Source organism: Coregonus lavaretus (genome assembly GCF_964263955.1).
Source record: "Coregonus lavaretus genome assembly, chromosome: 29".
In the NCBI taxonomy this organism is placed as follows: Eukaryota; Metazoa; Chordata; class Actinopteri; order Salmoniformes; family Salmonidae; genus Coregonus; species Coregonus lavaretus.
The window spans coordinates 24,628,214-24,652,077 of NC_140016.1; the positions used below are offsets into that span (position 1 = coordinate 24,628,214).

Sequence of the window (23,864 nt, forward strand, 5' to 3'; positions counted from 1 at the left end):
TAAGAGAGAGGAAGAGAGGGAGGAGGAAAGAGGGGAAGAAAGAGGAATAAGAGTTTGTTTAATTCCTCCTGAGCCCTCAGACTTATGGCCGGGGGTCGACTGAAGGAACATGAGAAAAACAGAGAGTGAATCATTCCAACACAGATAGGTCATCACACATACAGACACACAGACAGACACACACACAGTGCATGCGTGCATGCCTTCTGTCACTGTGTATGGCCTTCTGTCACTGTAATCAGTTCAGAGTTTCACCGCTTGAACCACGAAAACCCTCTGGCTGAGCAGAGATTCAACATGACTAACTACACACACACACACACACACACTGTGCCGACTGTGCCGAGATGAGGTGTGACATGTGACGATGTGCCTCATGCTTTAGGCTTCTGGCCTTTTGCTGCACCTGCTCTCCTGCGTGTGTGTGTGTGTGTGTGTATGTTTGTGTGTGTGTGTGTGTGTATGTGTTTGTGTGTGTGTATGTGTTTGTGTGTGTGTGTGTGTCTGTCCTTGTTTGATATTATTCCAGGACAAACACATTCTGGTCAAATACCTAGGAGGGTTAGACATGGGTGTCATGTCCATAGGAGGCACAGGGGCCCGTGCACCCTCAAATTTGTCCTGTTTAAAAAGTAAATTTCAAAAAAATGAAAAAGAAAACAAATGTTGTTCTTGTTTCTCTGTAACACTACTAGCCACCTAGCAATTTTATGAAGTTGGCTATAGTTAACCCAGATAGGTTCCCAATCTCCCAACCTCATAACTAGCTACCAAGAAGCCATTTCAGGCTATCAATCAAGTTAAAGTAGCTAGCTTGTCTAACTATTTTAATTGGCATGCCTTCTGGCAAGGCTTGTAGAATTTAGAAAAATAAGCAATAACTAAATAAGACTCACATTCCTTTCAATCTTTTACCCAGATTTGAGAAGGGATACAGAGAAGCATATTTTGTTTCTTTAAAAAAATAACCATCAGTCAGGAGGATACAGACAGCTCAAGAGGTTGCTTAGATATGCAAAAAAATAGGCACATTTCTGGTGTGCATGACGCCCCTCGCCATTATGTTGTCGCTGTAGCATTTGAGTATGTGTCAACTTATGTCCATGTCAGTGTGTGTGTGAGTGTATGTTAGTGTTATGTGTACAAGAGTGAACAGAAATAGAAAACCACACAGTAGTATCTTCCGCTCCCCAATGCAGAGTTTCTTGAACTTCTGTACCCTGACAGTAAGAGCAGAAAACTCTTAGATTTGTATTTTTGACTATAATAATACAAACACAATTTTGTTCCAGAAAGCCAAACAGCCTCCTTAGCTGGACCCAAACACATTTCCAACACATTTTGCATCACAGATACTCTGGAGTCTCCAAAATAACATGAATAAACCCAAATATTACATTTGTTTTTATTGTCCAAAAAATCTAAGGCAAGCCTACAGCTACCGAAGGAAAGAATAACAGATTTTGATTGACGCTAGCAAAAACCCTATCACACATTATTTAATTAATATAAATAGCATACTTTATATCACACTGTCACATGTACACAAACACAATTCCTGGAACGGAGTCAAACGTGGTTTCCATGTTTGATGTGTTCGTTAATGTTCCATTAATTCCATTCCAGCCATTACAATGAGCCCGTCCTCCTATAGCTCCTCCCACCAGCCTCCACTGCTTGAAATACAGTGATGAAAAAATTGAGCTGTTTCCCAACTCTCCCTACCCTCTATGAAAGGAGGGGTGGGGGCGCGGAGGAGGACAGAGGGGGGCAAAGGGGGCAGAGAGGGCTGGGTGGAGTTCAGAATGAGGCTTCAGTGCGCCCCTCAGAAAGCACCGGAGGCGAGACATTGGCTGTATGCCAACTGACCAATCATATCAAAGTCACTGTCAGAGGAAGCCCTGGCACCAGGAAGTACAAACACTGGAGGACTAATAGATACTTCTATACACAGTACGCCATGAGTACAGATCAGATGCCACACACACACTCACAACAGAATCCTCACTAAAACACACATGGTGGATAATGACAAATACACATCACAAACCACACACACACAAATATGAAATGCACACCGACACAAAAGGAAAATAGGATTATGAAAGAGAAAGAGAGAGAGAGAGAGAGAGAGAGAGGGAGAGAGAGGGAGAGAGCGAGAGAGAGAGAGGGAGAGAGAGAGAGAGAGAGAGAGAGAGAGAGAGAGAGAGAGAGAAAGAGAGAGAGAGAGAGAGAGAGGGAGAGAGCGAGAGAGAGAGAGAAAGAGAGAAAGAGAGAGACAGAGAGAGCGAGAGAGCGAGAGTGCGCGCAAACAAAACCACCCTAGAACTATTATCATCCTCCAGAAACACACATTCATCCAGTCAGCAGAGGGATTTTACTGCTGTTTTGAACAGAAGGAACAGACAAAAGTGTTGAAACGAGGGTGAGACAAAGCGGTGAAACAAAACAGGAAGAAACAAAAGCCTAGCTGGGCCCATTGTGGATCACAGGGAGAAGCTGGTGGATTATAACTCTCTATTCTCTCTCATCCTGGCAAGGTGGAGGTAGCACAAATATCTCACCCTGCCTTTTTGGGTTTGTTCAGGATGCATCCCATGCCTGAGAATGGAGACATCTTAAGAAGTGTTATCCTGTGGGAAGAAATTCATAATAATATTATGTGGATGCAACACAGAACACACAGAACACACAGAACACACAGCCACACCGTGTACAGTTTGTGCACCATGTGATGCGCTGTTTGTCTTACCTTCTTCTGCTGCAGCAAAATGCGTCAAATGGAAAGACTTCTCCCAACTTACCCTCCCCGCAAGCCCCTGTGCTTCTCCTTGCTTGCTCCCTTTACACACACACACACACACACACACACACACACACACACACACACACACACACACACACACACACACACACACACACACACACACACACACACACACACAAACACTGTGACACACAGTGTGCTGGGGGTGACAGTGATGGCCTGTGACAGCTCAGAACATGATGACATGGCCAGCAGTCACAGTGCATGCAGTGTGGGAAATCCCCATGAAATACATATCACAAACAAACACACACACACACTGTGACACACACTGTAACACACACACACATTCACATGCACTCCTCAATCATCTGGGACATAAACTCACAGCTAAGACAGTCAGGAAATGAAGCCCCCCGCTGACGGATGTACGGTTTACTCTAACCCGGCTGTGTGTGTGTGTGTGTGTGTGTGTGTGTGTGTGTGTGTGTGTAACTATACTTGTGGGGACCAGAAGTCCCCACAAGGTCAAATGCTATTTCTAGGGGGTTTAGGGTTAAGGTTAGAATTAGTGTTAGGGGTAGAATTAGGTTTAGAGTTAGGGGCAGGAGCTAGGGTTAGGTTTTTGGGTTAAGGTTATGGTTAAGGTTAGAGTTAGGTAAAATAGGATTTTTAATGGGACTTAATTGTGTGTCCCCACAAGGCTAGTTATACAAGACTGTGTGTGCATGCTTGACAATGTACCAAGCGGTGTGTAAGTGAATCGGGCAGAGCTTGGCGCCTCGGCTGCCTTCTAAAGAGGCAGGATGGATATTCCATGTACCCTGTCAACCTGGGATGCTCTGCATAGCAGACAGAGGCAGAAATACACACACTCGCACAGGCAGTAGGATTCTGAAAGCAGAAAAATAGGTGGGAGAGGGAATAAGGAGGGGGGAACAGAGTGAGAAACCATTTATAGAGGACCAAGAGGTAAGATGATAGAAGAGGGGTAGAGAGAGAGAAGGATTCAGCTAGTTTGGGTATATTAGAACACTCATTAGAGTTTGTCTAGCGTGATAGGAATCATGAGTCCTAGACCCACTCAGTGGCTTGGCACCCTCATGGCACTGTTAGTGCCACCCTAACAGTGCCCGAGGGTCTGCCCTAAAGAGTACCGTGACATCACACCACTTACATCACATCTATAAATCCAGCATGACATCATCAGTTCACATCAGCTACTGTACTTTGAATTAAGGTTTCCTTCTTTGGGTAGATGGCTGCACACGCACACACACACTCCTATGTTTACAGGCTCAACCAAATCTATAACATAGGACATACACAGAAAGACATATCTATAACATAGGACATACACAGAAAGACAAATCTATAACATAGGACATACACAGAGAGACATATCTATAACATAGGACATAGACAGAGAGACATATCTATAACATAGGACATACACAGAGACATATCTATAACATAGGACACAGACAGAGAGACATATCTATAACATAGGACATACACAGAGAGACATATCTATAACATAGGACATACACAGAGAGACATATCTATAACATAGGACATAGACAGAGAGACATATCTATAACATAGGACATAGACAGAGAGACATATCTATAACATAGGACATACACAGAGACAAATCTATAACATAGGACACAGACAGAGAGACATATCTATAACATAGGACATACACAGAGAGACATATCTATAACATAGGACATACACAGAGAGACATATCTATAACATAGGACATACACAGAGAGACATATCTATAACATAGGACATACACAGAGAGACAAATCTATAACATAGGACATACACAGAGAGACATATCTATAACATAGGACATACACAGAGAGACAGGAAAAGTGTTTGTTTGAGGGACTAACCAAGGAATCTGAGGTCGTTCCGTTCATGTGTCTTCAGATAAGCACAACTCCGCCGCTCATCTCCCCTACAGCCAATCCATGCGCAGCCCTGAGGACATGCGACCAATCAGGAAACAGCTAGAGGACTTACAGCAAATCAGTGAACAGCTTGAGGAGAGCCAACCAACCAGAGATTCAAAGCCAAAATCTTATGAGTAGGACCAGTAATTGGAAGCTGCAAGTTAACCTAATGTTGATTTCTCCATGTGTAAAACGGAGATAATGTATCTGTGATAATGCTGCGACGGTGCATCAGTTTGAAGGACAAAGTCACAAAGTTATGCGTGTCTGTATCTGTCTATGTGTGTGGCTGAATCTGAATAAGAGAGAGAGAGAGACAGAGAGAGAGACACAGAGAGAGAGGATGCGAAACATAGTGCTCAGTGAATTCATTCAGCTTTAACTGGAGAGACAGTTTAGGCAGAAATCCCATATCTCTTCCATTTCATTACTCTGCCAGGCATGGAGGGATGGGCGGTGGTCACAGGGGAGGAGGGAGGGGGGAGGGAGAGAAGAGGAAAGGAGGGGTATTTAGGGTGAAGGACGTGGGAAGGGTTGCCTCTCCTCTGCTCATTGTTCGGAATCATCAGTTAGACCAAAAAGCCTCTGATTCAATTAGACTTGAACTCGCAAAATAAACTCTCAGATTCATTCTCTTTTTCTCTCTCTTCTGTCATACAGACACATTCTCTCTCACTCACTCTTCGCTGTTTGGTAATAAACTGTTACTGTAATACCGTGGTATAATTAGTGAAAGTTCATTTAAGATACAGTTGATAGAATGCTAATTAATCTGTTGATAGAATGTTAATTCATCTTTAGACCCGCTTCTGGTCAGAACTGAGCTGCATTTCTCTGTTTATAGAAAGAAACCTGTTGTTATCATTGACTCTTTCTCCATCCAGATGACTCCCGACAGTGTCTCTGTAACAGACAGAGGTGTGGGCTCCTGTTCCACAACAGGCCCAACGCACCAGTGTGGCGTGAAAGGAACAATGTGCAAAACGGATCTCGTTCATTCCCCATGCATCAGGTTACTTAGACCCAGGGCATGCAGCGTGGAATAATGCCTCTCTCTCGTTCACGTTTCCCAAACTCGCTCCTCGGGATCCCAAGGGGTGCACAGTTTGGTTGTTGCCCTAACACTACACAGCTGATTCAAATTACCAAAGCTTGATGATTAGTTGATTATTTGAAACAGCTGTGTAGTGTTAGTGCAAAAACCAAAACGTGCACCCCTTGGGGTCCCGAGGACCGAGTTTGGAAAACCCTGTATTTAGCTGCTGTGTCGTCATGAATCAGACAAAATATGAAGAGGTAAAGAAAAGTGAGAGAGAGAGAAATAATGAGGCAGCAGGGTGAAAGCAAGAGAAATTATGGAAAGAGGGAGAATAAAGAGAGATTGGAAGAGAACTAGAAGAGCCTAGAGGAGGAATAGAGAAAGAGTAAATGTCCGCAATGAAAGAGAAAAGAGACTAAAATAAATCCTGTATGGTCACATTATGCAGGTCAGAGGGCACATTGCCTGTAGACAGCCTGCCGAGAGACACTCACCATGGACAATCAGACCACAACAACCCCCTCCATGTGATGTAGCTAACAGCCGATGCTAGGTAACAGCCGTGCGCTAGGTAACTAACAGACCTCCGTCTGTGCTCCACATTGGGTCACAGAGTAGGCTAGCTTAGGTAGGTCACTGCCCGGGGTTCACACCAATGATGTACTGTATATAAACCCTGGATTGCTGATGCTATACATTGGCCATTGAGAGGCTTTGAAGCCACTGGTCGGCCATATTGGCACTCCCCAGTAGGAACAGTCCTCGATAGGAATTAATGGAATTCTACAATATTTTAATGAAAGTACAAAATAACATATATTTAAGTATTTTTTGTTGTTGTTGTAGTGGGGACAGTAACAGTCATCTCTAAAAATGATACTTTGTTATATTTTATGTTTAGCTTACATATAATTTAAAGTCTGCATTAAGACATCTGTAATAGATGTGGCAAAAATGTATGTAGACATGAATAAATAAATGTCTATAACTTCCTAAATATTTTTTACAATAGAGGCACAGTAGTGTCAACACAGCGTCCCCTATCAGTCATCTAGTGTATAGAAATCATTGGTTCACACAAGTTATTGTGATGATCATTGCATGTCTCATAGGCCAGACTGCTCTACTTTTCGGGCAAATTTGATACATTTATCTAGTGCCTAATCCTTCACAAAACCCTAACATCTAACCCTGAAAGAACTGTATGGGTATCTGATGTATTTTAAGATTAAGATCACTATTGGTCAATTGCACACAAGGTCCAACCGAAATTGGATTTACGCTTTTAACCCAACCCTTTTGAAAGACACTTTTGTTGTTGAGAGGTGCGGTGGGCTACCTCACTAGGCACTGTTGTTGTGGTGGGGTTAAGAGCCTTGCTTAAGGCCACAACGGCAGGCAACGGCATCTAGGATTTGATACCAGCAACCCTCCGGTTGCCAGCTCACCTCTAACCACTAGGCTACCTGCTGCCCTCTTATGGCTTCCATCTACACTGAGTGAACCTGTTGAGACGAGAGGAAGCCTCTAGAACATACTCCTCGCCTCCTTCTCAAAACCAATTGGAAGAGAAAGTCAGAGGGGAGGGACCTCTGGCTTTCTCAGCCAATGGGTTTTGAGGAGGCGGCGAGGAGAGGACGCGAGGAGCATAATGCAATTGAGCTTCTCCCATTGAGACCCATCCCCTCTCGCTAAAATAAATGACCATGCCTTAGATAGAACAGTGACACCACCTAATGGCAGTTTGCAGTCATTACAGATGAAGCCCAAATACAGAAAGCCAGTCACCGTCAATTGAGAGAAGAAACACCAGAACTACTAACGGCTAAAAGCAGCAGGTGATTGTGGTGTTAGGAATCACCTTCCCGGTGTTGACAAGCATGTAGAATCGTCGGGAAATTGACGGACCATGTTCTGTGGTGAGAGGCGATAGGACGCCCACCTTCTGCTTTGAAGTACACTATGCCATCCTTTGCTCTGGCGTTTCCTCTCTACATGAAACAGACAGCAGACAGATCGGTGTGTATCATGAATTTTATTAAATGAACCACCACCTAAAGTCTAACATCCAGAACAGACTAATCAATCCAGCACAAACCCAACTGCATCACAGCTCATAATTCATTTTTAAAAACGGTCCAAAATGTGATTAAAAAAAAAAAAGTTCATATCAAGCCTTTTATTTGGTATACAGATACTCATATATTTATACAGTATATAACACGTGCCACTGCAAAGTTAGACAAACTGATCATCTTTAATAAGGAACAAAAACAAAGAAAAATAGAATGAGAAACTTCAGAGGAATACAGTGAAGCATGTCGTCTTGGTAACAATGACCGACAGGAATGATGAGGTAAACTGCCAGGCAGAGAAACTAAACAAAAAGCAACTAGTTCAGGCTACAGAGGCAGCGGAGTGGCATGGGCCCTTAAGTGTCAACTACATGTGGATACCCAAGTCTAACACACAAATACATGATCAGAGACTAACTAAAATACAGTCTCTCATACACACAAACCCAACGCTGGCACATACCAAGGCCAGGAATCATACGGATGGACATTAGCTTGTGCGCAGACCCCCCCCCCCCCAGCGGGTTCAGCTGAGGGGTGTGTGCCTGACCAGAGGGAATGGAGTGTGAGGCTGAAGAGGACAGAAGGGCAAGAGTGCTAAAGAAGAGATGGAGGGCAGAGTGGAAGGAGGCAGAGAGAGCCAAACATTTCAAAAAGAGAGATTGAAGGTGGAGTGTGGGGCAGTAAAATGAGAGATGAGAGCAGAGTTACAGGAGAAGGAAAGGAGATGCAGGGGAGGGGGGTGAGGGGGGGGCAGTGCTAAAACTGTTTGACAGTCAGTGGTTGACTCCCCCTGGTGGTCACTCTGAGTCTCGCTGGACCTCTGAGGCATCCGCTCTACAGATGGGGCAAGTCCTGTTAGCCTGGAGAGAGACAACAGAGAGGGATACATTGTCAGTTAACATGCAGGGATGACTTGATCATTACTGGAGAACTCTAGATTTGTTTTTTTAGAGGGAGCTTCAGTTGGAATGAGAACTAGGTATGAAGATGTAAGATGTTTCACAGTATCTAGAAAAGTATGTTTGCCAAATGCACAGAACAAAAATATAAAATGCAACAATTTAAACGATTTTACTGAGTTACAGTTCATATAAGGAAATCAGTCAATTGAAACAAATTCATTAGGCCCTAATCTATGGATAACACATGACTAGGAATACCGATATGCTTCCGTTTGGTCACAGAAACCTTTACAAAAAGGCAGGGGCATGGATCAGAAACCCAGTCAGTATCTGGTATGACCATCATTTGCCTCATACAGCGCGACACATCTCCTTCACATAGAGTTGATTGTGGCTTGTGGAATGTTGTCCCACTATTCTTTAAATGGTTGTGCGAAGTTGCTGGATATTGGCGGGAACTAGAACACTGTCGTACACGTTGATCCAGAGCATGGAAGAACTGACACATTTTCAGCTTCCAGGAATTGTGTACAGATCCTTGCGACATGGGGCCATGCATTATGCTGAAACATGAGGCGATGGCGGCGGATTAATGGCACGACAATGGGCCTCAGGATCTCTTCACGGTATCTCTGTGCTTTCAAAATGCCATTGATAAAATGCAATTGTGTTCGTTCTCCGTAGCTTATGCCTGCCCATAACCCCACCTCCATTGGGCACTCTGTTCACAACGTTGACATCAGCAAACCGCTCGCCCACACGACGCCATACATGCGGTCTGCCATCTGCCGGTACAGTTGAAACTGGGATTCATCCGTGAAGAGCACACTTCTCCAGCGTGCCAGTGGCCATCAAAAGTTAACATTTGACCACTGAAGTCAGGTCAAGACCCTGGTGAGGACGACAAGCACACATATGAGCTTCCCTGAGATGGTTTGTAACAATTTGTGCAGAAATTCTTCAGTTGTGCAAACCCACAGTTTAGTCAGCTGTCCGGGTGGCTGGTCTCAGACGATCACGCAGGTGAAGAAGCCGGATGTGGAGGTCCTGGGCTGGCGTGGTTAGACGTGGTCTGCGGTTGCGAGGCCGGTTGGACGCATTGCCAAATTCTCGAAAACGACGTTGGAGGCGGTTTATGGTAGAGAAATTAACATTAAATTCTGGCAACAGCTCTGGTGGACATTCCTGCAGTCAGCATTCCAATTGCACACTCCCTCAAAATTTGAGACAGCTGTGGCATTGTGTTGTGTGACAAAACTGCACATTTTAAAGTGGCCTTTTATTGTCCCCAGCACAAGGTGCACCTGTGTAATGATCATACTGTTTAATCAGCTTCTTAATATGCCACACCTGTCAGGTGGATGGATTATCTTGGCAAAGGAGAGATACTAGCAGGGATGTAAACAAATTTCTGCTCAAAATTTGAGATAAATACGCTTTTTGTGCGTGTGGAACATTTCTGGGATCATTTATTTCAGCTCATGAAACATGGGACCAACACTTGACATGTTGCGTTTATTTTTGTTCAGTATAGTTGATCGTGCATTGTGAAATACTAGAGCAAGCGAGAGACTCACCCTGAGCCACTTGTCGACACACTTTCCATGGAACTCATGACTGCAGGGTAGAACTCGCAGTAACTGACGTGACTCAAAGTCACTCATACACACCACACACCTGCAATACAACAGTACAACTTTATTACAACGTTATTACAACATTATTTCAACAGAAGTACCAACAACACCAACTGCATGCTCGGATTGGCGAGGGCGGAGGATAGTATCCTCAGCTCTGGTAGGTCAAGGGGAAGTACTCACAGAGTCTGTTCTGATTGGTGGTTGTTGGGGTTGAACCTATAGGAAGGCAGCTGCTCGATGTCTCCCTTGGTCAGTCCTCTGAGCTTGGCCTCTCCCAGACGCTCGGCCAGGTTGAGAAGAGCCTCATAGTTCTCCACCTCTCCGTCATCTACGTCTAGCTCCAGGCTGATGGCAGGGCCTGTAGGCTGGACTGGCAGCATAGAGCTGACAGAGAGGGAGACACTGTGTGCTTACACAGCTCATGTGACAAACATACATAAAAGCTCAACTGTATTCGCACAAATACGCTGTGCCACAACAGTAGGCTACTTCCAACCAATAGGGCAGCGTCTACTGATTGTCTAAACTACAAAACCCATGATGCAGAGCTAGAGACAGATGGGTGACTTACAGGAAGTAAGGCAGGAAACTGGGGTGGTAAGGCGAGGGTGGCAGTGGCTGCTGTGAGCGGTAGCGTCGTCCTGGGATACGCCGTGGCAGGAAGTTAGGATACGACTGAGAAGATAAATAATTACTGGATTTCATATGACCAAATGAAAAAACATCAACGCAGGCCTTTTAAAATGGCTTAAAAGATGATGCCACAATCACCATGATGTGGGAGTGAGAGATAAAGAGGTCAGAGAGAGACACTCACCACTCCAAAGAACTCCTGTGGCAGAGGCTCATGGGAGAGGAAGTGGAGCTGAGTGGAATGGGGGGGCAGGCCGGGGTGGGGGGCAGGGGGGTAGTGTAGACCCGCCCCTAACGACAGGTGCTCCCCCAACAGCTCCACGTCATTCTCTATCCTCTGTAATGGCTAGGGAAAAAAAGAAAGAGAGATGTTGCTGATGAGCTTCAAATGGCTTGTAATGCTAGATAGTGCCACTCACCGATCTGGCCTGCTGTGTGGGGTAGGGTCCAAACTGTCCAGGCTGGGGGATGTGAGGGGGATGGTGGGACAGGTGGGGAGGGGGCAGGAGAAAGGTGGGGTCACTGGACAGCAGGGAGGGGAACGTGTAGGGCATGGGCAGGTGTTGCACAGAGCACGTCTGCAGAACCTGAGAGAGAGAGAGAGAGAGAGAGAGAACATTCGATTACATTATAGAGGAGAGACCAAAACAAACAATGTTTATTGGTTGTGTACACAGTTCAGCAGATGTTATAGCGTGTGCAGTGAAATACTTGTTACTAGCTCCTAACAGTGCAATAAAATGTAAAACAAGTACACAACTAATAAATCCAAAACTAGAAACCACACGTCAGGATGAATCCAATTAACATTATCCGTAATCTAAATGCAAGCGATGCGTACATGCATCAAAAAGATATACTAAGAATGATATGTACAGCAGTAGATATTACAGTCAGCCATGTCAAGAATCCAGTATATAAATAGTGTGAAAAACAGTATAAAAGAAACAGTCCTGCATATATACATTGGGCTCCAATTATTGACACCCTCGATAAAGATGAGATTAATTATGCATACATGAATTTGAACAAACACACTGATGGAAAACAGGGAGGGAAAGGAGAGGTACAGTGCCTTCAGGAAGTATTCGCACCCCTTGACTTTTTCCACATGTTGTCACTGGCCTACACACAATACCCCATAACGTCGAAGTGGAATTGTGTTTTTCACATATTTTTTTTTTATAAAAATGAAAACACAAAAATGTCTTGAGTCAATAACTATTCAACCCCTTTGTTGTTATGGCAAGCCTAAATAAGTTCAGGAGTAAAAATGTGCTTATCAAGTCACTACAATGACACAGGCGTCCTCCCGAACTCAGTTGCCGGAGAGGTAGGAAACCGCTCAGGGATTTCACCATGAGGCCAATGGTGACTTTAAAACCGTTGCAGAGTATAGTGGCTGTGATAGGAGAAAACTGAGGATAGATCAACATTGTAGTTACTCCACAATACTAACCTAATTTGACAGAGTGAAAAGGAAGCCTGTACAGAATAAACATATTCCAAAACATGCATCCTGTTTGCAACAAGTAATACTGCAAAAAATGTGGCAAAGCAAATCACTTTTTGTCCTGAATACAATGTATTGTGTTTGGGGCAAATCCAATACAACACATTACTGCGTGCCACTCTCCAGATGTTCAAGCATAGTTGTGGGTTAATCAATCAATTATATTTATAAAGCCCATTTTACATCAGCAGATGTCACAAAGTGCTATACAGAAACGCAGCCTAAAACCCCAAACAGCAAGCAATGCAGACGTAGAAGCACGGTGGCTAGGAAAAACTCCCTAGAAAGGCAGAAACCTAGAGAGGAACCAGGCTCTGAGGGGTGGCCAGTCCCCTTCTGGCTGTGCCGGGTGGAGATTATAACAGTACATGGCCATTAAGGCCAGATTTTTCTCCAGGATGTTCAAACGGTTCATAGATGACCAGCAGGGTCAAATAATAATCACAGTGGTTGTAGAGGTTGCAACAGGTCAGTACATCAGGAGTAAATGTCACTTGGCTTTTCATAGCATCATGTTATGGGAATGCTTGTAATCTTTAAGAACTGGGGAGTTTCAGGATTTAAAAAAATATCCAGAATGGAGCTAAGCACTGGCAAAATCCTAGAGCAAAACCTGGTTCAGTCTGCTTTCCACCAGACACTGGGAGATGAATTCACCTTTCAGCAGAACAATAACCTAAAACATAAGGCCAAATATACACTGGATTCGCTTACCAAGAAGACCGTGAATGTTGCTGAGTGGCCGAGTTAGTTTTGACTTAAATCTACTTGAAAATCCCTGGCAAGACCTGAAAATGGTTGCCTATCAATGATGAACAACCAATTTGAAGAATAATGGGCAAATGTTGCACAATCCAGGTGTGGAAAGCTCTTAGAGACTTACCCAGAAAGACTCATAGCTGTAATCGCTGCCAACGGTGCTTCTACAAAGTATTGACTCAGGGGTGTGATAACTTATTTAAAATGAGATATTTATGCATTTCATTTTCAATACATTTGCTAACATTTCTAAAAACATGTTTTCACTTTCTCTTTATGGAGTAGTGTGTGTAGATGGGTGAGATTTTTTCTGTGGTTTTAATCAATTTTGAACAACAAAATGTGTAATAAGTCAAGGGGTATAAATACTTTCTGATGGCACTGTACATGAAGTAGGCATACGATCAGTGTCAGACTAACAGAGTATCAAAGAGATACACAAGTCAGACAGTCAGGCTAGTTGAACTCACAGATGGAGGGACACTGCAGACAGGGTAGTGCTGCCCACTAAAGACCACCGAGCATGCTGGGAGCTGCTGGGGGGCCGAGTGGGGGGGCAGGCCGGGGGGGCCACCAGGGGGAGAGACTGGGTACGACACCTGCGCAGAAGTCAAAGGTCAGAGTTCAAACAACCACACTACCTGAACCTCCATGTAGAAGGATAAATATGACCCTAATCAAATTCAATAATGCTTTATTGACAACTATACAAGCGGCTTCCTGTTTCCCCACTGACCTGGTCATGGAGGTCCAGCACCACACCGCTCTGCTGCTGAGGGGGGTGAGGCTGGGGGTGAGGGTGCATCAACCTGGGGGACAGGTTAGCAGGGTGGTGGAGGGGGCGAGGGGACAGGTTGGGGGGGTGGTAGGGGCGCTCCTCAGGCTGGTTATAGGGGTAACTCTGAGGGGGGACGGGGTGGCGGTAGTTCTCATCCTGAAGCCCTGCTGAGAGGCTGTGGTGGGGGTGATGATGGTGAGGGTTGTGGTGATGGTGGTGGTGGTAGTGGTGGTGATGAGGGTGAGGGGGGTGGTGGTGGGGGAGACGGTCACGGCGGCCTCGCTGGCGTCTCATTGGAGGACTGGGGAGAGAGCGAGAGACACTGACAATATCAACATCATTTCTACCAAACATCCTCATCACATCAGATAATGCCCTGAGGAAAATTTACTTTACAATGATGCCGAACCCATTGTAACGTTTAACACACACAAAAACACACACATACTTACCTGCGGCGGTTGCGGACAGGAGTGTGGCATCGCTCTGGCGGGTAGTGGGGGTGTGGTCTGCGACTGGGTGGGGGCGGGGCCCAGGTAGTTGGGGTGTGGGGTAGCTCCCAGGGACGAATGGGAGAAGATGGGGTGGGGGGAGGGGCAGAGCTTAGATCTAACATAGACTGCTGGGAAAGACGCTGTCGCTTAGGGCTAGGACTGTCCTCCATCTACAGAGAGAGAGACACATGGATCATTTTTTAAAAGTGGAACTGACAGTTAACTACTTTGCAGATAAACAGACAATCATAAGTCAAAAATACAAAATTCACTATTTACGCTACAACACCCAACTTCATAAGAGGTTTTAAAAATAGGTTCTATTTCGCTAAATATTCCATGACGTAGAGTAGGGTATTGTTGGCAGAATAGCTGGATGCACTTCAATGCATTATGAAAATACTTCACCATTACATTTCTTGGTAGTCCAACAAATATTGCTATCTGGTTGTAAATCACAGCTGGTACATTGTTTGTTGCCTCCAGCCATTCATTCGGATGCACGGTTTCAGTTTCATTGACTCAATATTTTGGACAAAAATTGATGAAAGTAAGGCCAATTCAATCAAACTAGCAAGGGCATCACAAGTCTGTCATAACGTGGCTAATAGGCTAGCTTACCTATTCATGTGGCTATTTATTTGGCAGGGCAAAAGCACAGAGCCTAGCTACCTAGCTAACTGCTGGAAGGATGTCATGTCACGAATGACTCCCTCCCTCCCCCATATCATTTTTCTGTGGCCACCGCTAGAGATATTAGTGTCATTTGGTTAGCTAGCAAGAAATGTGAATCACTTTGCTAGCTAGCTATGCTGAACATGAACTACTTATCCAGTTAGCATATCTCTTAGTTGTCAACCAAATGTATTTGGCATCGATCAAATGGGCGGGCAGGCAGGTAAGTTCCCATTCAGTTGTCAAAACGTGGGTTGGGACAAGCATGCATTGGCAGGCAGACTGCAGAAGGGCAAGCAGCCTACTATTATTCCCCATCGTTTATCAGTGCAATTTTGACAGCCAACTTCAAGCTGAAGAAGTTTGCGAGGGTTTATCTAATGTTACCTCGTTAGATTTTGGCTCATCTTGCTCTGGCTTACAGTGTCTTAATTGTCCAAACGCACAGCCACTTTCCCACTCTATATCGCTATAAAATGTTAGCACAAAGGCCTTACTGTACTTAATTCCCAAACATTCTATGAAAGTATGAAACTGTGAAAATTACCATATCTATGTGCTCGCTTGACAGAACATGTTATAAAACTTTTTTTTTTTTTTAAACATATGAACATTTTTATACGATTTCATGCTGCTAAAACACTGTCAGTTCCACTTTGACACCATGCTATAGCATTCCTACGGCTGTGCTGGTACTGGGTGTAATAGGGAAAGGTAAATATACTCACCTTGTCCCGCTCATCACTGCAGACGTTATCAGGGTGGAAGTGAAGGACACCTCCTATAGGCCAGAGTGAGAATAACAGGAGGGTCAAACCAGGCTGTAGGCTAAACAAAACATCCCAAGACTCGGACATAGGCCTGGATGGGCTTGGCTAACATGTACACACCAGCAATCATGCTCCTTCTAACCCTCTCTGCGATTAGCATCTGTTGAGAAAGTAGCAGCCCAAATTGTGCCTAAACTCTGAGGGGAAAACTACACACTTATTATAGCTGGATAAAGTCTGATCAGTCTAGGTCTGTGAATGTGTCTAAATGGCTTTGAATTGCCTGGTTTAGTTCCATCTTCCACTGACAAGGGGAGAACCATGCTCTCTACGATGTAACAATCTCTCTGATCTCAAATATAAAACCACCCCCTCTGCTGCCTCACAGACACACAATATTACACAGACACACACTCCAATCTTTCACAGGCAGAGATGCCCTTGAACTGCACTGACGGAGTTTCCTGAAAACCAAAAACAACCCCACCCACCCCCACCTCCTCTCTCCCTCCCCCAACTAGCCCCCTCCCTCCGTCTCTTCAGAAAAAAACTGATCTGAGAGCGCTCCTCTCTCTGCGACGCCACAGCTCTATGAAGTCGGGGGAGACTGACAGCTCAAAGACGCGCCGCCAGCGGCAGCAGAACAGAAGAGAGCAGCCAGGCGACTGGCGCTCCGACAGGGACAGGGAAGGACACAGAGATCCAGACGCTGAGCCGTGTGATGTGTCACAAGGAAAGGATTGGGCTGGGTTGGGTGATGTTTGCCAGGTTATAAGGCCCTAGTCCTAGTATCTGGGTCTTGGTACAGAAATGGCACCTATTTGAGCCAGTGGCTGCATGACGCATACAACCCTGGTTCCAGGATTGAGCCACTAGGCCTAGTCTAAGCTGCTCTTCCTCAAGGCCAAAACGTGCAGTTTGTCTGTTCGAGCTCAGACAGAGGGAGAGAAAGAGTGGTGAAATGAAGTGACATATTCAGCACCTCCAAATCCAGTACTGACACATTCCCCTGAAAGTGATGTTAAGAGCTGTGACATGCCAAGAGCTCTGCTCACAGCACACACTAAACCAAATACACTGTAAATCACACACAGTATTCAAGAAGAGGCATCTTCAGCTGCCTAGAGCAGGGAGGAGGATTAAACAGCTGGGAGATACAGCATTTCAGTCATACCCATAAATTCCTCTTTGTTGTGTCGGGGGGGGGGGGGGGGGGGGGGTAGCCTAATGTGTGTCGGTAGGTGTGTCTTTGCGTGTGCATATTCCTCTGTGTGGGTTGTTTATTAGGTCTGGATGGCGGCAGCGCTATTAAAAAAGCTCTTCATTAAAAGCTTGCATTCATTCATAGGCCTCTCTGCCTCTAGGTAATCCACTCTGTTCTAATGGTATGTTTCCTCAGAGCAGTGTTTTCCATAAGCTCCGGCTGAACAACCGATAAGACTCATTGTCATCCAGCTACTTTTTCCACTTCATAAATTAACTAGGCTTCTTTCCATTTAAAAGTTTCAATTCGCTAGTCAGAGAAGTCTGAATAGCCTTCTCTCGCTAGAATGAACGATATGCAACTCCTATGGATTAATGATAGGATGGCGCCTGTCGGTCACAAAGCGAGCGATGACAGGGAACCACTGCTGGTTTGTCAGTCTGCTGTCTGTCCCGCCTCTCTGCACCTGTGTTATTTTTGTGCGCTGGGGTTGGCTGCAGTCAAATGTATTTTCATGGAGGCGGGAGCGCATGATGCTTCTTCATCTCCTGTGAGTGAATGTACACATCCCATGTAATGTCAGTGGTAATAATGAGTTATAATCTGCTTATCGTTTTGCGGCACATTCATTTAATTTCTTTGCATGTTTCATAGGCCTATGGCCAGCCACAGAGTAGGGGCGCATAGGCTATTTACGGTTCTTTGAGGAGCGGACAGCTTGTGTTCACGAGTTTATAAAAAGGTGTCGAACTGACTGAATAAAGTAAAATCTCCTATATCCCATTGCTATTCATAAATCATACAACGTTGTTATACATCCCTGGTATCACTTCGGGACAAGTAAACCAAAATATCTTGTTTTTATTTCCCTAGGATTCGAAGCCAGTGTCGAGACTTGCCAGTGACTCGTCAGTGTAGCCTAGTGATGGGTTGTTCGTGAACGAACCGATCTTTTAGGTGAACGGAACCAGTGAGCGAGCCGTTCATTTGGCTCCCTAGTAGGCTACTACTACTACTTTTTGGCGATTTGCTGATAAATTATGAAAACGTTGAATCCTCCCTGCAGGAACAATAGTTAGTGGAGAGAGAGCGCGTAATACTGGTCCAAAATATGATAAAAGAAAACAGATTGAAGGTTATAAAAGCAAATGTCATGATACTTACAGTGGGGAGAACAAGTATTTGATACACTGCCAATTTTGCAGGTTTGCCTACTTACAAAGCATGTAGAGGTCTGTAATTTTTATCATAGGTACACTTCAACTGTGAGAGACGGAATCTAAAACAAAAATGATTTTTAAGTAATTCATTTGCATTTTATTGCATGACATAAGTATTTGATACATCAGAAAAGCGGAACTTAATATTTGGTACAGAAACCTGTGTTTGCAATTACAGAGATCATACATTTCCTGTAGGTCTTGACCAGGTTTGCACACTGCAGCAGGGATTTTGGCCCACTCCTCCATACAGACCTTCTCCAAATCCTTCAGGTTTCGGGGCTGTCGCTGGGCAATACGGACTTTCAGCTCCCTCCAAAGATGTTATATTGGGTTCAGGTCTGGAGACTGGCTAGGCCACTCCAGGACCTTGAGATGCTTTTTACGGAGCCACTCCTTAGTTGCCCTGGCTGTGTGTTTTGGGTCGTTGTCATGCTGGAAGACCCAGCCACGACCCATCTTCAATGCTCTTACTGAGGGAAGGAGGTTGTTGGCCAAGATCTCGCGATACATGGCCCCATCCATCCTCCCCTCAATACGGTGCAGTCGTCCTGTCCCCTTTGCAGAAAAAGCATCCCCAGAGAATGATGTTTCCACCTCCATGCTTCACGGTTGGGATGGTGTTCTTGGGTTTGTACTCATCCTTCTTCTTCCTCCAAACACGGCGAGTGGAGTTTAGACCAAAAAGCTCTATTTTTGTCTCATCAGACCACATGACCTTCTCCCATTCCTCCTCTGGATCATCCAGATGGTCATTGGCAAACTTCAGATGGGCCTGGACATGCGCTGGCTTGAGCAGGGGGACCTTGTGTGCGCTGCAGGATTTTTATCCATGACGGCGTAGTGTGTTACTAATGGTTCTCTTTGAGACTGTGGTCCCAGCTCTCTTCAGGTCATTGACCAGGTCCTGCCGTGTAGTTCTGGGCTGATCCCTCACCTTCCTTGTGATCATTGATGCCCCACGAGGTGAGATCTTGCATGGAGCCCCAGACCGAGGGTGATTGACCGTCATCTTGAACTTCTTCCATTTTCTAATAATTGCGCCAACAGTTGTTGCCTTCTCACCAAGCTGCTTGTCTATTGTCCTGTAGCCCATCCCAGCATTGTGCAGGTCTACAATTTTATCCCTGATGTCCTTACACAGCTCTCTGCTCTTGGCCATTGTGGAGAGGTTGGAGTCTGTTTGATTGAATGTGTGGACAGGTGTCTTTTATACAGGTAACGAGTTCAAACAGGTGCAGTTAATACAGGTAATGAGTGAAGAACAGGAGGGCTTCTTAAAGAAAAACTAACAGGTCTATGAGAGCCGGAATTCTTACTGGTTGGTAGGTGATCAAATACTTATGTCATGCAATAAAATGCAAATGAATTACTTAGAAATCACACAATGTGATTTTCTGAATTTTTGTTTTAGATTCCGTCTGTCACAGTTGAAGTGTACCTATGATAAAAATTACAGACCTCTACATCCTTTGTAAGTAGGAAAACCTGCAAAATCGGCAGTGTATCAAATACTTGTTCTCCCCACTGTATATGGTATTATTACAGATATTGATATAGGCCTACTGATTTGATTAGTGTCGACAATGAAGTAGTCAACTGTTGCTTTCTGTGTAGCAAAGACCAAGTTTAACACCTGCTTCATTCTTCAATCATGCCTGTAGGTCTATTCATGGGGGCGCCTGACTTTGTATAAAAGTGGGGGTGCACAATCTGGCGGGGTCTGGGGGTCCTCCCCCTGAATTTTTTTAACCATTTTCCTGCAATTCTATATTGTTTCTCAACAGGGAATCCATGTTCATTTGACAGATCAACCTTTTTTCCTAGGTTTTTGCCACAATGAACTAAATTGAAAGACTAGTTCTGACTAGATGACTAATCTACCACCTTCCCTCAAAGTCCCACTCACAGTGAATGATTGACAGTTTTGAAAACCCACCAACTGTGACAAACATCCTGCCCCCTCCCCTGAAAAACCCCACCCACAGAGATCGACAGGCCAAACTGTTAAAGTGATAGTTCACCCAAATTACAAAATGGATTCCTTTCCCTAAGTGTCCACAGCAGCAGAGCCAATAGAACACATAATTTGAAGAACAAACGTCATTATGGCAATTCATATCTTGCAGTAACCTGTAAATATTACTAATCTCAAGAGAAGACAGGTTTAATGTTTTTTAATCTTACTTAGAAAATAGTCTTGACCATATGGGCCTAGGACAGGGTTCCCCAACTGGCGGTCTGTGGGCCGTGATTTTATTTGGCACCCCCAAGTTTTCTAAGCAAAAATTTTTTATTTTGTTTGACAGACGACTAAAAACACCAGTAAACCGTCTCCAAATGATTTACATTTTGGATATCTGTTCCAAAGTATTCCTACACATAGAGAGAGACATACATGTTATCGTACACAAATGTAAGAAAGGTTTGAAATGATTATGTTTTAGTCAAATATTATATCTGTTTGGGCTTCTTGTGGTCAATTTGCAGTATACAAATTCTTTGTAATTATGTTCCGGCCCCCTGAACATACCCTCAAAAAAAAAATAACAATAAATAATTAACACATATTTTACAAATATTTTTCAAAATTACATTTGGCCTGCGGCTTAATCTAGTTGATGATTCCTGGCCTAAATGATATCCAAAACCACTAACACACCGAATTAATACATTCGGTCATTTTTATTGTAAAGTCATGCATTTCTACTCAATACCACAACTCGTTAAAGTATTCAATAATTTAGCTGTGTATTTCGGGTGGAATCAAGCCATTAGAATGTATGTAAAATTTATGAAAATGTATGTACTCACTACTGTAAGTCGCTCTGGATAAGAGCGTCTGCTAAATGACTAAAATGTAAATGTAAATTAGAATGTACCACCAAAATAGAGCTTGTTCTGAAACACCCATTAGACAGCTTTGCAAGCGTTATAATGTCAAAATACTTTCGTTACTCACCAGATATTGTTTCACTAAGCAACCATCTTTATCAACTCCCGTTACTGCCAATATGTACTTCCAAAAAATGTCTAAATATCTATTTACAAGCAACCGAAAAAAATGCCTTTCCACTGTATTGAGCTGTTGTAGACTTCTGACCTGTGCGTGGCAGTAATTAGTCATCTATCCATTGGAGGTGCCGAATAGGCATTGCTTTTGGCTGCGTGTAAAAAAATATATTTTGACCCTTTTTGGAAGTACATACTGGCCGTAACGGGTGAAAATAAAGATAATTGCTCAGCGAAACTCCATATTTGGTGAGTAACAAACTTATTTTTGACTTAACGCTTGCAGAGCTGTCAAATGGGAGTTTGAATAGGAGCTTCCTGGGTGTTAAAGAGGATACAGCGACATCTCTAACGCACAAATTAATGGGGCAAATATATTAATGTTGTTCGGAAATGTAGGCAATTCATAGATCAGACAGGCTGTTCGGGCCTTTCACATAAGCAGTGAGGACGCTACTAAAGTTTCTCTCCTTACCTCTCATAGTCACCCGACTACAGACAACACTAGATGGATGAGAAAATATTTTCAGACAATAAACACCAAGAACACTGCACTGAAGATAAATGTTATACAGCTAAGAGGAAGACTGCACTGTTTACATGTCAAGCCTGGCACCTGCTAAATTGCATGGTACACTCATCTATGCACGGGGTGTGATGCATCAAGATTAGTAGGGAAAGGGAGGGAGACGTTGAAGCTTACCAGTGCCGGGGTGTCTGTGTGCTCCATGCGAAGCGTGGCGTTGCGCCCCGCCAGACAGGTAGTTCCCTTGGGTGTGCTGGTTGTCTGTATAGCTGCGCGCTGTGTGCGGAGCCCAGCCGGTGTTGTTCTGTTGGGGGTAGTTCACCCCGATCCCTCCGCTAGCATTCATGTTCCCGTTGTTGATTGCGTTATTGCCGTTGCCACCACCGTTCATGCCATAGTGGAAGAAACCTGACCGTGACCGCGACCGAGTCCTCGGGGGGTCCATGGCTGAAGGGGGCGATGGTAGGTGGACGTAATGGAGGTATCTGGGACAGATGGAGGTTTGCCGTAGCCTACTTCCCTCGCCTTGCTATCTTCGTAATAGGCCTGTTCTGGAGAGTCTCTTCCTTCGCATGAACCGCTCGGTTTGGGGCGTAGGTAAAACTGGAAGCAGCGGGTGCTCGAGCCGTCCTCTCTACCGTCGTTCGTGATTAAGTTCTTGCACCTTCTCTCTTGGTCTGTGTTGCGCGTCACCGTCAGTCAAAAACGTTCCAAAGATGGATTTATTTTTGTATCCCTATAGAGGTCAATTTGGTATATTAGTTTGTTCGGTCATAGCAATGCACATAATGCAAACATCCAAAACAATCCACATAGGTACATAACAAAAAGCTTTAGTGAATGTATCTGGGCTGTACCCGTTTCAGTTTTTCTATTGTCTCATGAAGCTTGCCTACCTACTACTGGCTTTCTAGCTACTTGTCAGTGTGAAATGAGACAAGCTCGCCAGAGTTCCACATTCAGTTAGACTATTTGATGGTTGGATAATGTTAACACACAACTGACATTAAAGTAAATATTATTACTACAACTGTAACTACCTAGCCAGCCAACAAACTTAGCTTGCTGCTATTTAACATTAGCATATATTAGCTAACATTAGCTGTCTCGCGGGCTAGTTAACTAACAAACCACAGTTCAGAAATGCTGTTTGCTAACGTTAGATAAAACATTTAATATTCCTGAATTCCCACATTACACTTGGTAACCCTCCACAAATTCTACATGGCTAACTAGTGACGTTTTTTTGCTATTAAAATGTCAGCTCAACCCGTCGTTGTTAGCGAGCTTATTGCTAACGGGAACGCTAGCTAGCTAGAAAAACAATTTAACTAGCTAGATAGCCAGAGAGAGCTAGCTACAATTTCTGCTCATTGTTGGCATGTATGTTGCTAACCTTTTTAGGCGATGTTGGTTGATCCCAGATAGAAGCGGCAGAATGTCTTGCCTGATCTTCAGAGAATGTTGGTCTTCGTCCGATTTAAATCCCCACCACGCATTGTACATTCACTGTTGAAGCTGGTGGTGTTTTCTCTATAGATGTCAGTGGGGAGCGTAAGTGGAGATCAATCAATGGGATGTTCAGATCTCTGGTCAGACCAATCTAATCGAGCACAGAAATCTCTGAAGACGCATTTCTTGCATTGTGCAAAAAATCCTCACACCCAACCCACCTCGAATACATGTATTTGAGCATATGTTCGATTTAAAACGAGTGGTTTCTTTTCAGGCCATATTGTTGATTATTCCGACAACAATCGATCACTGCGTTGATTAATTTTGTCTGGTAAGCGACTGGGCGGAATCAACCTAATAAATAATTTAGTAGTCTTGTTTCAGTATTTGGTATTGTGAACAAAGGTGGTCTGGTATAAAGAAAATAAAGACATT

General features: G+C 44.2%; 1 protein-coding gene across 1 annotated transcript; it reads right to left on the bottom strand.

Annotated features, from left to right (window-relative positions):
• Positions 1-7,786: 7,786 nt before the first annotated feature.
• LOC311104688 (E3 ubiquitin-protein ligase RNF38-like) lies at positions 7,787-23,494 on the bottom strand. Its single transcript, XM_084146568.1, has 12 exons — positions 23,371-23,494; positions 22,152-22,710; positions 15,971-16,023; positions 14,526-14,737; positions 14,032-14,374; positions 13,766-13,894; positions 11,443-11,610; positions 11,208-11,369; positions 10,962-11,065; positions 10,571-10,774; positions 10,328-10,427; positions 7,787-8,708 (listed from the first exon to the last, which is right to left on the bottom strand). The coding sequence occupies exons 2-12, from the start codon at positions 22,417-22,419 to the stop codon at positions 8,646-8,648; spliced, it is 1,806 nt and encodes a 601-aa protein (XP_084002694.1). The 5' UTR covers positions 22,420-22,710; positions 23,371-23,494; the 3' UTR covers positions 7,787-8,645.
• Positions 23,495-23,864: the final 370 nt, after the last annotated feature.